Source organism: Schistocerca nitens, chromosome 4, assembly GCF_023898315.1.
Source record: "Schistocerca nitens isolate TAMUIC-IGC-003100 chromosome 4, iqSchNite1.1, whole genome shotgun sequence".
NCBI lineage: Eukaryota > Metazoa > Arthropoda > Insecta > Orthoptera > Acrididae > Schistocerca > Schistocerca nitens.
Window position 1 is genome coordinate 720,183,627 of NC_064617.1, and position 15,590 is coordinate 720,199,216.

General features: G+C 43.9%; 1 protein-coding gene across 5 annotated transcripts in view; it reads right to left on the minus strand.

Annotated features, from left to right (window-relative positions):
* LOC126252937 (RISC-loading complex subunit tarbp2-like) overlaps positions 1-15,207 on the minus strand; it is a 108,347-nt gene extending 93,140 nt beyond the window's left edge. Inside the window, exons 1-3 of one of the 5 annotated variants that reach the window (XM_049953933.1) lie at positions 14,516-14,932; positions 14,289-14,426; positions 951-1,009 (exon numbers count right to left, since the gene is read on the minus strand). In XM_049953933.1, the coding sequence (XP_049809890.1) occupies positions 951-1,008 (58 nt within the window). In that variant the 5' untranslated portion in view covers position 1,009; positions 14,289-14,426; positions 14,516-14,932. Of the gene's footprint in view, positions 1-950; positions 1,010-14,288; positions 14,935-15,043 lie in introns of those variants that run through there. The other 4 variants (XM_049953936.1, XM_049953935.1, XM_049953934.1 and 1 more) reach the window with 4 other exon arrangements.
* Between the last annotated feature and the right edge of the window lie 383 nt (positions 15,208-15,590).

Sequence of the window (15,590 nt, forward strand, 5' to 3'; positions counted from 1 at the left end):
AATGGAAGCTGTTCATGTAAAAATGTTGTTTGTACAGTATTTAAGTAAACCTTGGTGCTGTTTTGTAGGCACAGAACAAGAGGTACTGCCGACAACACCCGAAAACAGTTGAAAAAAGCTTAAGAGAAATTTCATTCCATTCTGTTCTGCTGTATTCTATTCTGTTCTAAGAACCTATTTGGAGATGGCAATCTGTTCTATCGATTCACAAGAATCTGTACACCCACTGTGGTAAATGTTGATATATATTGGAGATGAAATACAGCAAACAGTTACTGGAAGATGTTTACATCATTTAGTAGCTTGAAAAGTTCAAAGCTCTCTTCCAGCCCTCGACCCTCTGTAGATGAAGAAGAAGATAGCAAGAATTGGTGGCACTGCTTAGCAGGGTCCACTACATCAAGAAACTTGAATTAAGGTGACCGTACAAGAAAATAATTAAGGTATATCATGGATAGTATCAGAGTGACATGTCTTCTTGGCTCAGTCCAGCTGCAGATAGTGATGCTACATCCCATGACAATGAACAAAGCTTAATTGAATACTCCCAAAGGACAAATACATGAAAAACACAGAAGCAAACAACAGATACAAATAAATTTGTCAGTTGTGTAAACAAATTCAATGAAGTACCAAAATTCAGTATCCCATGTTAATACTGTTCTCTACATGTTGAAAAGTGAATATTTCATATTTTCATGCTATGCTTGTACTAGAGTGCCAATGATCTTTACAGACTGTCGCTCTCCCTCTGCAGCTACCTCAAAAAAAACAAAACATCTCATTTCTACAATTTCCACATGTTAATGTCACATTAATTCAAGCTACGGCAGAATAAAAGCACTATTTGCATGAGAATATAATCCACCAGTTTTAAGCTATGATGTTTAAACCGAATTTCATTACTTACACAGCATTAATACATATTTTTATTTGATAAATACACTTACCCGTGGTACCATTCACATTTAGCCTACAGACTTTCTGGGCTGCCCTAGCAGCATTCATCCTGCAACAAAAAACATACTTCATCAAGAAAAAATTGTGGTACTTTGAATGAAATTTATAAGTAAACATTAGAACTTCAATACCCAGTTGGTGCCTACATAGCTCAAGAGGTACAGAGTAATACCACAAGAGGTCACCAGCACTCAGACACATCACTCGCCAGGTGCCTTCCAGTACCAAGCGGCAATCTCCAGATGGCACTTGCTAATCAGGACTATCTGCTGCTGCCGCACCATGTTCACCGTGCATATCAAATCTATCGGCTATGGCTATGTTGCTAGTGCCATTGAGAGCACTGTCAACCACAGGCTACTTCACTTCTAAGAAATACAGGCACAGATGGAGATGTTCTCGTCAACAGGCACAAAAGACCGTGCACCCCTGACACTCATTCAATTCCCAATATTCATTTACAGAGCTCAGTCCCCGTCATACAGTTACTGAGTACATTTCCTGCAATTCAGTTATAGATTACAATTCAGTTACAGATTACAGTTACAGCAGTTCCTTTCCAATTCTTCTACAGACAGTTTTTAAGTCCTTATGGCGACTACTGTTCCGACACAGCAGTTGCTACTGATGAAGCAATATGAGCAGTTAACTATTAGTGTCTGTAAGTTATTTTCAGTCCAAGTAACTATTACAAACTGCCAGAGACATCAAAGTTATTTGGACCTTGAATTTTATCAGGAATGGGATATCAGATGCCACACAGCAAACTACATTTACTGTAAAATATCCACATTAATAAATGATTTATGCTTTCAAATTGTGTTGCCATGTTTACGTTCTAGCACCACCATGTCACAGCAGTATGTGTTTCAATTTTGATAGTGCGCATATACTGCCACATTACAGAGAATAGGAGTAACTTAATTTTCTGCTACCATGAATGTTTGGACTGAATTGAGAGCAACATTCAATTACAACACCACAACACTAGTCAACAGATGCATATCTTACTAACAGTTTGAAAATCAAACAACGGAAAATCCAGGACGGACTGTAACAATATTATGAAAGGAAAGTTGCTACTCAACATATAGTGGAGATGCTGAGTCACAGATGGGCACAACAAAAAGACTGTCACAAGTAAGCTCTCGGCTAACCAGGGCTTCGTTGACACACACACACACACACACACACACACACACACACACACACACACACACACACACACAACTGCAGTCTCTGGCATCAAGCCAAGCTACGTTTGCATTTCCGCACGTGTGTGTGTGTGTGTGTGTGTGTGTGTTTACTTTCGTTTCGACGAAGGCCTTGCTGGCTGAAAGCTTATTTGTGAAAGTCTCTTTGTTGTGCCTATTTGCCTCTCAGCATCTCCACTATGTGGTGAGTGACAACTTTCCTTTCATAGTATTGTAATAGTTTGAAAAAGTTATTAGTGCAAGGGTTGAAATTTAACTGTTTCTGGCAGGTTTTAATGTTGAGACCGACACAAACAAATTAGAGAAGCACCTGATACACATGTATTTTTTGATTCTTCGCTCATCTTTTCTGGGATTTTGGCACTGCCTTATAGTTTAAGGTAGAAAGTTAACATTTTTGGGCACTTTTACAGGGTTCTCACTCCTTTGAAGTTATTCTTTGTAAATATAAAAGTTAATAATTTCAGATAAAAATATGCAAGTGTAAGTTACTTTGGTGTCTACCTAAAATTTCCAAATTTATATTACTTAAAATTTGGCTCTTTTGTTAAAACTGTACAATATACCATCATCATCATCGTCGTTGTCGTCGTCGTCGTCCCTTTGCAAAGAAACTCGATTTCTTGTAGCAACACAAGTATCTGTTGGATGATTAAGAAGGGGAAAGATACTGAAGTCTCATGAAGCTATTGCAGCTATTAAATTTAGGAAGAGAGCTTAAACCATCCCATTGCCATCTAGCATGACAAACTGTATCTGCAATAAGAGCAGCTCAAGCAGCAATGAAGAACAGTATGGATGTGGGAGGAAATCAGTCAAAAGCTGAGCCAATAATGTTCACAATGAAATTCACCCATTCCCAAAGCCTGTCATGGTGTCAAGATAGAGCCAGTTGTGTGTATTATGCATGCATTTGGCAGCTTATAGAAGGTGGTTGTAAGAAAAGGAGTTAGCAAGCCCATTCTTGCTACTGTCTGCCACAGGAAGAGGAGTGGTGCCGACCAACTACCCTTACACAGTGATGCTCCATATCTGTGCTCTGTGCTTCACAGCAAGTATTTACAAAAGTGTACATAATAGAGACAGGCAGGTGATTCAGCGCAGAATTGGAGAGGAAAGGAATAAGTGGAAAACACTGATAAGAAGAAGGGACAGGATGATAGAACATCTGTCAAGACATGAGAGAATGACTTCCATGGTACAAGAGGGAGCTGTAGAGGAAGACAGCAAATAATTGAGGACATAGGTTGAAAGTGCTACTCAGAGATGAAGGGGTTGCTCAGGAGAGGAAATCGTGATGGGCCACATCACACTAGTCAGAAGACTGATGACAAAAAAGTTGTCCAAGAGTTTGAATAAAAAATATCTGTAGTCTGTGTTGTACGAAAACTACAATGAAATAATGTTTAATTAGTATATATATCTTCAAACATTTGTAATAAAGTGACACACACAAGGAAAAACAACCATGACCACTGCTCCTCATTGGACACTAATTATTACTACCAGTTTACATTCTTCACTTCCAACCATGAAGAGTCCTCATATCAGGGATTAAACAGATTTACTTCGCATCTTGATTGCATCAATTTTTAAAATGACCAGTTTTGATTTAACAAGAACCGTCCTTAGATTTGATTGTATTAGTCATAAGAGTAGCCCCTGATTGTTCAGTTGCAAGAGTAACCCACCCAAATATAAGCAAATTTTACCTGCCTTTTAGCATGTAAATTATGCTGATAGTTGGATGGGTTACTCTTGTAACTGACACAATCTGATCTGAGGATGGTTCATGTTCAACTGAAACTGGCCATTTCAAAAAATTAATACAATCAAGATGGATAACACAGAGTGACTGCCTGCTTTATCTCCATGGTCATAATGTCACAATGATTCAACCAATCACTTTCATAACCCATAATAGAACTAATCCAAGTTTTTTTCTGTTAATTTCCTGGGTAGTTCACAATTACGTATCCTCATATCCTGGTAAAGACTCAACTCCATGGCGCTTTTACATATGTCATCTTTTGTGAGTAATAAAGAGAAAAAAATATCTTGATACTGTGGCTGAAGAACACAAGCATTCGTGTAATAGAGCATTACAAAGCACCAGACAGAATACATGCTTACTACTAAAGAATCTTGCTGCACCTGGAAATGGCAAATCTAAAAGCAGGAATGAAACAATAGCTGATACAGAAGACAAATAAGAAATACCGTATGGTGAAAAAAGAGCACGGCTACATCCAAGCAGATCAAAAGTGGCACAACTCCTGAAAATGTCAATAGCTTTGTGCAGAACCATAACTTCACATCTAAAAGCTTGAAACAAAGGGGCTTAATAACAGTTTCGAAATTAAGGGTTAGTTGGTTGGTTTGTGGGATTAAAGGGACCAGACTGCAACGGTCATCGGTCCCTTGTTCCAAAACTTAAAAACTACCACACACAGTAAAAAAAAAAAAAAAAAAAAAACGGATAATAGAGACAACAGACAACACAGGAAAAGAAAAACTCAGACAAAGAACAGACATAACAAATTAAAATCACACGTAGTGTGGCGGTGGTTGGCCGACCATAGAATAAAAAAGGAAAAGCCAACCACCGAGAACACATTAAAAACTCAGTTTAAAACTGTAGGCCAAAGGCCAGAATCAACACAAAACAATAAAATAAAACAAACACTCAAATTAAATGATAAAAACCCCTTGCCCGAATAAAACGTAAAACTAAGCCAGCCATAGCAGGGTCATCAGTTAAAAGGGCAGGGAGCGTATCAGGCAGCGCAAATGTCTGCCTGACCACAGCTAAAAGGGGGCAGGCCAACAAAATGTGGGCCACTGTCAAAGCCGCCCCGCAGCGACACAGAGGAGGGTCCTCCCGACGCAGTAAGTAACTGTGTGTCAGCCAAGAGTGGTCAATGCGGAGCCAACAAAGGACGATTGAGTCCCTGCGGTTGGCTCGCATGGATGACTGCCACACAGTCGTCGTCTCCTTAATGGCACAGAGTTTATTGGGCGTGATCCAATCGCGCCATTCAGTGTCCCAAAGTGCAAAAACTTTTCGGCGGAGGACTGCTCGCAAATCAGTCTCTGGGAGGCCAATGTCCATAGATGGTTTACTGATGGCCTCTTTCGCCAGGCGGTCAACATATTCATTGCCCGGGATACCGACATGACCGGGGGTCCACACAAAGACCACAGAGCGGCCGCAACGGGCAAGAGTATGCAGGGACTCCTGGATAGCCATCACCAGCCGAGAATGAGGGAAACACTGGTCGAGAGCTCGTAAACCGCTCAAGGAATCACTACAGATCACGAAGGACTCACCTGAGCAGGAGCGGATATACTCTAGGGCACAAAAGATGGCGACCAGCTCTGCAGTGTAAACGCTGCAGCCAGCCGGCAATGAACGTTGTTCGGAATGGTCCCCTAGAGTAAGCGCATAACCGGCACGACCAGTAACCATCGAGCCGTCAGTGTACGCAATGCCAGAGCCCTGATACATTGCAAGGAGGGAAAGAAAGCGGTGGCGGAAGGCCTCCGGAGGGACTGAGTCCTTCAGGCCCCGTGCCAATTCCAGCTGAAGGCGAGGGCGAGGCACACACCATGGGGGTGTACGCAGAGGTGCCCTGAAAGGAGGCGGAAGAAGTAAGGCCCCAAGCCCGGAGAGAAGCTCTCGGACGTGGACCGCAATCTTACTGCCAGCCCTGGGTCGACGTTCTGGAAGATGGACGTGCGACTCTGGGAATAGTAGCCAACAGTTAGGATGCCCGGGCAAGCTGAAAACATGGGCAGCATAAGCGGCCAGCAAACGTTGGCACCGTAACCGCAGTGGAGGGACACCTGCCTCCACTAGTATGCTGTCCACAGGGCTGGTACGAAAAGCACCAGTGGCAAGGCGTATCCCGCTGTGGAGGATTCGGTCCAGCACCTGCAACGCAGATGGGGATGCTGAGCCATAAGCCAGGCTCCCATAATCCAGACGGGACTGGATTGACACCTGGTAGAGCCGTAACAGGGTAGATCAGTCGGCACCCCGGCGGGTGTGGCTCAAGCATCTCAGAGCATTTAGATGCCGCCAACACGCCTGTTTAAGCTGCCGAATATGAGGCAGCGAAGTCAGCCGGGCATCAAAAACTACATCCAAAAACCTGTGGGGTCTCCACCACAGCAAGGAGTTCATCGGCAAGATAAAGCCGCGGCTCAGGATGGATCGTTCGGCGCCGGCAGAAATGCATAACGCGGGTCTTGGCAGCTGAAAACTGAAAACCATGCACTACAGCCCAAGACTGCGCCTTGCGGATAGCGCCCTGTAGCTGACGTTCAACAGCTGCAATGCCAGTAGAGCTGTAGTAAAGGCAGAAGTCGTCAGCATACAGGGAAGCGGAGACAGAATTTCCCACCGCTGCAGCGAGCCCGTTTATTGCGATTAAAAACAGGCAGACACTGAGGACAGATCCCTGTGGTACTCCGTTCTCCTGGACTCTGGAGGAACTATGAGAGGCCGCGACTTGCACGCGGAAGGTACAATACGACAGAAAATTTCGGATAAAGAGCAGCAGAAGACCCCATCCATGAAGCGTAGAAAGTACGTGATGACGCTATGTAGTATCGTACGCCTTCCGCATGTCGAAAAAGACAGCGACCAGGTGCTGACGGTGGGCAAAGGCAATACAGATGGCCGACTCCAGACTCACCAGATTGTTGGTGGCGGAGCGGCCTTTACAGAATCCACCCTGAGACAGAGCCAGAAGGCCCCGTGACTCCAGTACCCAATTCAAGCGCCGGCTCACCATCCGTTCGAGAAGCTTGCAAAGAACGTTGGTGAGGCTAATGGGGCGATAGCTGTCCACCTCCAAAGGGCTCTTGCCCGGTTTCAAAACGGGGATGACAATGCTTTCCCGCCATTGCGACGGAAACTCACCCTCGACCCAGAGACGGTTGTAAAGGTCGAGGAGGCGTCGCTTGCAGTCCACTGAAAGGTGTTTCAGCATCTGACAGTGAATGCGATCTGGCCCAGGAGCGGAATCACGGCAAGCGGCAAGGGCACTGTGAAATTCCCACTCACTGAATGGAGCATTGTAAGATTCAGAATGGTGGGTGCGAAAAGAAAGGCTCCGACGTTCCATCCGCTCTTTAATGGAGCGGAAGGCCAGTGGGTAATTGGAAGAAGCGGAACTAAGAGCAAAATGCTCTGCCAAGCTGTTGGCAATTTCGTCGGAGTCTGTACAAACTGCTCCATTCAGTGAGAGTGCAGGGACACTGACAGGGGTCCGATAGCCATAGAAGCATAGGATCTTGGCCCAGACCTGCGATGGAGAGACATGGAGGCCAATGGTGGACACATACCGCTCCCAGCACTCCTGTTTGCTTTGGCGGATAAGGCGGGGGGCCCGCGCACGCAGCCGTTTGAAGGTGATGAGGTGTTCAATGCAGGGATATCGCTTGTGACGCTGTAGCGCCCGCCGGCGATCTTTAATCGCCTCAGCGATCTCAGGAGACCACCATGGCACAGTCCACCGCCGAGGGGACCCAGAAGAACTGGAAATGGCAGATTCTGCGGCAGTGACGATGCTGGTGGTGACTGAGTGAACCACCGCATCAATGTCGTCACTAGAGAGAGGCTCAATAGCGGCAATGGAGGAGAACAAGTCCCAGTCAGCCTTATTCATAGCCCATCAGCTGGGGTGCCCAGAAGAGTGACGCCGTGGCAGACAGAAAGATTGGAAAATGGTCACTACCACACAGGTCGTCATGCACACTCCACTGGACAGACAGTAAGAGGCTAGGGCTACAGATCGATAGGTCAATGGCGGAGTATGTGCCATGCGCCACACTGAAGTGTGTGGAGTCACCATCATTTAAAATCGAGAGATCGAGCTGCGCCAATAAATGCTCAACGGTGGCGCCTCGACCTGTTGCCACTGACCCACCCCACAGAGGGTTATGGGTGTTAAAGTCGCCCAGTAACAAGAAAGGTGGCGTCAATTGGGCTATCAGCACAGCCAGGACATGCTGCGCGACATCACCATCCGGTGGAAGGTAAAGACTGCAGACAGTAACAGCCTGTGGCGTCCACACCCGAAGAGCGACAGCCTCTAAAGCTGTATGTAGAGGGACAGACTCGCTGTGAAGAGAGTTAAGGACATATATGCAGATGCCACCAGACACCCTTTCATAAGCTGCCCGGTTCTTATAATAACCCCGATAGCCATGAAGGGCGGGGGTTCGCATTGCTGGAAACCAAGTTTCCTGAAGTGCAATGCAGAAGAAAGGGTGAAGGCTGATAAGTTGGCGGAGCTCAGCTAGATGGTGGAAGAAACCGCTGCAGTTCCACTGGAGGATGGTATTGTCCATGTCTGAGAAAGGCGTGACGGGACTGGGAAGGCAGATTACGCTGCTGGGTCACCTGCTGCCTCCGAATGAGCACCCGTGCAAGTGCTTTCCATGGCATCTGAGGGACCGGTGAGATCGAGGTCCTCAGCGGACGCCAGAATCTCCACCTCGTCCTCAGACGCAGTGCTTGTAGGAAGCGGTGGGATGGGTGCCACCGCAATGTCGTTAGCATTGGGGACTTTCTTCTTCTTCTGTTTCTCTCGCTGTGCCTTCGGTGGTTCAGGCTTGGAGGGCTTCACTGGGTCAGTCTCAGGGATGGACGACGACCGTGAGGCCCTACGACCAGAGACTGGTGGTGGTTTCAGCCACTTGCGGGTGTCCGCTTTTCCACCGGTCGGAACTTGCGAAGGTAGGTCCCCAAGGGACCCCTTCCTGGCGAGAGTAGCCGAAGAAGTCTTACTCTTCTCCGGCTGGGAAGGGGGAACTGATGTCCCCGATGGTTGGGGGGGGGGGGGGGGGTGTTGCTCCTGAAGAAGATGGAGCAGGAGCAACAGGGAGTGAAGTGCCCCCCACAACCAAGGGGGCCGGTGGATTCTGACAGATCTTAGAGCCAACGATAAGTGACGATGGGAGAACCGTTGTTGCAGCAGCGGCGTAGGTTGACGTCATTGCCACAGGATGGAGCCGCTCATACATCCGTTTAGCCTCGGTGTAGGTCAGGCGGTCCAGGGTCTTATATTCCATTATCTTTCGTTCCTTCTGGAATATCCTACAGTCCGGCAAGCAGGGGGAATGGTGTTCTCCACAGTTAACACAGATGGGAGGTGGAGCACATGGAGTATTGGGATGCGAAGAACGTCCACAATCTCAACATGTGATGCCGGAAGTAGAGCGAGGTGACATGTGCCCGAACTTCCAGCATTTAAAACACCGCATCGGAGGAGGGATATATGGCTTCACATCACAGCGGTAAACCATCACCTTGACCTTTTCGGGTAAAACATCACCTTCGAAGGCCAAGATGAAGGCACCGGTGGCTACCTGATTATCCTTCGGACCCCGATGGACGCGCCGGACGAAGTGAACACCTCGTCGTTCTAGATTGGCGCGCAGTTCATCGTCGGACTGCAGAAGAAGATCCCTGTGGAATGTTTAAACTCTTATGGGGAGTAATGGTGACGGAAACATCCCCCAACCTGTCGCAAGTGAGCAACCTCCGTGACTGGGCAGAGGATGCTGTTTTGATGAGAACTGACCCAGAGCGCATTTTGGACAAGCCCTCCATCTCCCCGAACTTGTCCTCTAAATGCTCCACAAAAAACTGGGGCTTGGTCGACATAAATGATTCCCCATCTACTCACGTACACACGAGGTACTGGGGTGAATAATCTCCACTGCCTTCTTTGGACAAACGTTCCTCCCATGGAGTGGCCAGGGAGGGAAATGATCTCTGATCAAATTTCTTTCCATTGAGGTTAGACCTCGATTGCTTAGAGACTTCTGGTGGAGGCCCACCAGCAAGAGATGATGTACCATGCTTCATTGCGGGTCATCCGCCCTGATGCCACCCACTCCGACCAGGGGCTCTCCCCATGGGCGCCACCCAGCCGCAGCAAAGACCTCCTGGCAGGATGGCCTTTGCCGGGAGTCCCGATGCCCCAAAGGCATAGGCATCTACTCCTCGGCATACGTGGGGAGGTAGCAGCTCAGGCATCAGCAGTGCGATCCCTGTGTAGTCAGGGGGCTACCACCAAGAGGGTACATGACTACCCCACCACAACGGACTGGCTACCGTGCTGGATATCGGGTGTCGAAATATCCATGTACATCACGAGGGCAAAGATGGAAGTGCACAATGGAGGGAAGGAATGCTATCCGGAACACACTGCAGCGGATGTGGCCGGAAGCTCGATGTAAGTCCAACTCCATGAAAATATCAGGTGTGCCAGATCTTAGGGCAAGATGGATTTAAGATGCACCACGTAAGGTGTCCTTCCCCAAATGGTACGCAGTAATGGAAAAATTTGGAAATAGAGTGGTCAAACCCCTCAGGGGACCATCACATTAAAGGCCGAAACAGCTGAGACTCCTTTTAGTCACCTCTTAAGACAGGCAGGAATACCGCGGGCCTATTCTTACCCCCGAACCCACAGGGGGGAGTTAAGGGTTGACTTCTAGCTGAGACATAGAATAATGGAAAACCTATAACGCCCAAAATATTGCAATAAAGTATTGTTTTATTCTGGAGAACAGTAAATATTCCTGTGACATGGACTCTTCTGTAACAAAGAGGCACCACGAGCAACTAAGTGTCAAAAGATCACATACAGTTCAAAATGTTACTACCATATTTATAAGCAGTGCCAAAATGCCATGTCTGAGAATTAGACTTGTTGAGTTGTTGTTCTTTATAGTAAAACTGAATCCAGGTGTGTGTGTGTGTGTGTGTGTGTGTGTGTGTGTGTGTGTGTGTGTGTGTGTGTAAGGGCGGGGGGGGGGGGGGGGGGGGAGGCGGCACGCTATCAGGACAAGAAGCTGAACATATATTAAAATGCAACCCTTTGAATTGGTGAAATTTTGAGAAAAAATGTCTCACAAGCTCTGCCAAAAACTGCTGTACAGAAAGAGATATGATATACAATATCAAAGGAAACTGATGCATCTTCACATCTTCTCCATTCACCAAAACAATCATCTCCCTCTTATGCACAAGTGGGCCACAGCTCATTGGAAGAAAAGACTCAGACTAACAATTCCAAGACTCTAGGCTCCCACAGAGATGAATTTTTATGGACAAATTTTTACCAAGCAAGAATGACCAAACTGTCTTTTTTCTATACCAGGGTACATACTAGCAACTCGTTTCTGTATAAATACATAAAAATGGAGGTACCGTAATTTTAATCAAGCAAGGTCTGAAATATAAATAATCAAGCAAGGTCTAAAATATAAATCTATTAATAAGTTTAATCATCAATGCAGAAAGCGACTGAGCTGGCATTCACTGAAGTCTGTGAGGCAAATACAGCTGTAGCATGTATTTATCACTCCCCAAATGGAAATTTTGAGTCATTCCTAAATAAGCTGGAGTACGTGCAGGTATGTTTAACTTAAAAAGGGACAGAACAACAACAGAATCACAAAAACTGCTGTCACTGCCCTGGATCAGATATTTGTGAAAACAAACTGTACCGCAAAATTTATAAAGTACAAAACTTACTGATCATGAAGCTCAAGATTTTACTTCTCCAAAAGTACTTGCTGCCCACCCAGAACTACAGAAGAAATGTAACAGCATGACATTTCAACACATAATTTAGAAACACTGGCTTCCCTATTACCAGGAGAAAGGTGGGAAGAAGTTTTACAAACAGATGATATCAACAAAAAGTTTGAGAAATTCTCTAGCTTCTTCAGAGATTACTTTGTAATTGCATTCCCCGTCATAATGCAAGTAATAAGAGGCGCAATCCCAAAAGCAAAGAGATGGACAACAACAGATATATAAATCTCAAGTGCGAGGAAGAGAGAATTGCTTAGCTACAAGAAAAACCGTAACACATCTCCCATTCTCAACAACTATATTCAGAAACACATTTTAGTGCACAAAAATGCTGTACCATGCAAAAAATGGCCAATGGTAAGTTCATAACACAGTTAGCAAATAAAAGCCAAGCAATATGGAAAGTAATAAAGAAGAAAGCAAATATCACTGAACGAGAGCAACAGTGTAACTGATCCCAACACATCGCAAATATTTTCAGGTGTTATTATGCAGACATTTAGTAATCAGTGACAAAACAGATACCAGGAAGAAACAGAAACCAAAGTGTAGTCTTGTTCCACTTCAATCTATGTTTGCAGAAAAACTCCAGATGAAATCAACAGAGTTGCATCAGTTATTAGGAAAATTTCATCAGGAATTGATAGTATTCCAGAATGCATCATAAAGCAATGTATTACAAACATTTCACTTCAGATGTAGTCAATTCAGCTTTTCAGACAGACACATTTCCAGAAGCCAGCTTCAGTTGCTAGATACTGCAGTCTCGTGTGTGTGTGTGTGTGTGTGTGTGTTTGACAAAGGCCTTTCTGGCCAAAAGCTTATTTGTGACAGTCTTTTTGTTGTGCCGATCTGCGACTCGACATTTCTGCTCTACAGTGAGTAGCAACCTTCCTTTTCATAAAATAAGTAATGTATAATAAGGTTAATGAAATTTTTAGAGGAAAACAAAATTCTTGCTGATAGTCAGCATGGATTCAAGAAAAATAAATCAACACTCAGTGCCATCTATGACTTTATACACCATGCCCTGCAAACAATGGACAAAACACCAAGAGCCACTGGCATTTTTTTTAGGCTTAAGTAAAGCCTTTGACATCCCGGACCACAACACACTGTTGGTTCTCCAAGTATATGGCATTAGAGGTACTGCTCTAAATTGGTTCACATAATACCTGACAAACACAAAACAGAAAAAGGGGGGCAGGGGTCCCTCAGGGACTGATTCTTGGGCCAAGCCTCTTTCTCCTGCATATAACAATTTAGACCTCAACAGTGTATCACAAACAAATCTTTTGCACATGACGCAAGCATCCTTATAACAGGGAACACCTTAAGTCAGCTACAACAGTAGTAAATAAAACAACAGTACAGCTAAACAGATGGTTTCTCGGGAATAAATTATTGATAAACACAAAAAACACAACTCCAAAATTTCTGTTTAAAAGGTGATGCATGCAACACCAGTGTCAAACTCCAACAAAACTTAAATTTCTCTGGAAACAAAGTTGTTAGGCATACAGCTTCAAAATAACATTAAACAGCATACACAAACAAAATAAATGGAACACTAAATAAAAATATGTTTTAGTCTGTGATTACTGTTATAGCAAGCACTGTCTGAATTGCTTGCTTTGCTCAATTCTATAGCATCCTACTGTAAAGAATTGTAAACTCGTCAGTCCTCCCATTTCCCTGAACGTACGTACTAGAAATCTGTACGTTAGAAAGAATTTAAAAGACATAAATGAATTTAAAAGACATAAATGAAAACTTTAATATCCATGACAAAGATACAACACAAAAGGGAAAGCTTTCTGGCCAGTCAGTGAGGACATCTTCCAACAAAACTTCCACAATAAACAGAAGATTACAAATTTACAGCAGTCTTCCACATAAGGTCAAAATCATATCATTCACACAATTGTATAACCTCTAGGGCATTCTTAAGTGGATCATTGCCTCTATTCAGTAGCTGAATTTTCAGAAGATTTGAAATACACGAGACTTAAAACAAAACAAAGCAGCTATTACAATTAGAGCAAGGTCTTATGGCTAAAACTACATTTTATGTATACACTGAAATGATACTGTATTTTTACTGTGTTGTCATACTGTTTTGTTTTGTGTTTGCTCTGTGTCCCACAATCTGGAAAGATTTTAGGATGATGATTGTTTGAATGAATAAATAAATAAATAAACAAATTATGACTGTGTTCACATAACAGTAACGTTAGCAGTAAACTTAAGAAAAAATGAGAAACAACCTTGCAGACACATTTTTTCCAATGACCTAAAATATATAGAAAGGTATGTTAATCACAGCAACCTTGTCAACAACTGTCTCTATAGAATGTAGAAAATATGAAATTTATAAAGCCCACCGGCAATTTTCATTAAAGCTTCGCACTCCTTTTCTTCTTCCCAACAAAATCATTCTTTAAAGACTATAAATCTTAAATTACAAATTGTTACTTTCACTGGACACGTACCTGCACTTGCGGCGTTACCCTTGATATTTCAATACTGCTACTACAGTCCTTTAATTTGAAGAACAGGAATTTCACATACTTTGCTCAGCTGCGGGAACTAATGCTTCTGTCCATCAGCTGTGTTGTCTTCTGCTGTCACTGCCAATATACGACAGTCACAAAACACAAATAAATGTTTTTCAGCAAATGATTAATCTTGACACGTGCAAACTATTACGGATACTAACAGAGTAGAATCGGAACACGAAAGAACATGTCCAACCTCACTACCAGGAATTTCTGTCTAGCCCCCCAACAAATGTTCCGGACTTTCCTCAACTAACGATAAAGTTCCAGAGATCAACGATGATTCACAACAACCGCGGGACCGATAGCAACACAGAACTTTGTAAACCCCCTTGATTCATTACCATCATATAAAAATCTTGCCCTACAGTATTACATTCGTCTCCTAATTGATAAACACCGTTTTGTCAGATTACTATGTGAAGCAATGAAATAAATTCTCAAACTAACAACAGAAATTAGAAGCGGTTTGCCTTGTCTTCTGTCACACGAGATTTAAAGGCCGCTGACTCATGATCATCATCACTTTTCCGCCAATCAGCCTGTATCATCTGCACAAGTTCTTAATCTTTCTTGAAAAAATACCTTCTGAGTAGGAATTTCCGCATTTTTTTTTTTTTTTTTTTTTTTGAAAAACGTGACATGCAGACCACCGCCGTCCCCATGGAGGTATACCTCCATGGCCGTACCTGTGCAGTCTCGAAAGACGGTAGTCCAGTTCACACTGGCCGTCGAATCAGTTACGTCACGCCACGTCAAAACATTCTACAACGCATTTCAAATGGCGGAATTAGCACAGGCGTCGAAAGACCTTCACCCAGTGATCTCCATAGAGATCACTGCCTTCACATCATGTTAAGGTCTCGGAAAGAGAGTTTTGACTGTCATCGTCTGCTAATATCGGAAGTTAACCTCTTTATGTATGTTATACTAGGTTACTCATTAGTATTATGTCTTTACTTTCGAGATAATGAATCGGTTGTCTGTTGTGGATAAGCGCTATTATTGTAAATTGAAATAAATGAATGTGTGTTTAAATGACAGCGCTAGACGTTGTGTAGTGTTTTTTTCGTTTGCATTGATTTAAATTGGTTCTTTCCAATTCATTCGGTACTTAATTTCATTCCTAGTGTGTTTGAGATTATTTGGAAGTATAATTTTTCATTTAGAAGAATTTTTAGTTCTTTATTTTCGTTTGTAGGTATGAATTTATCTATTCCCATGAATATGAAAGAC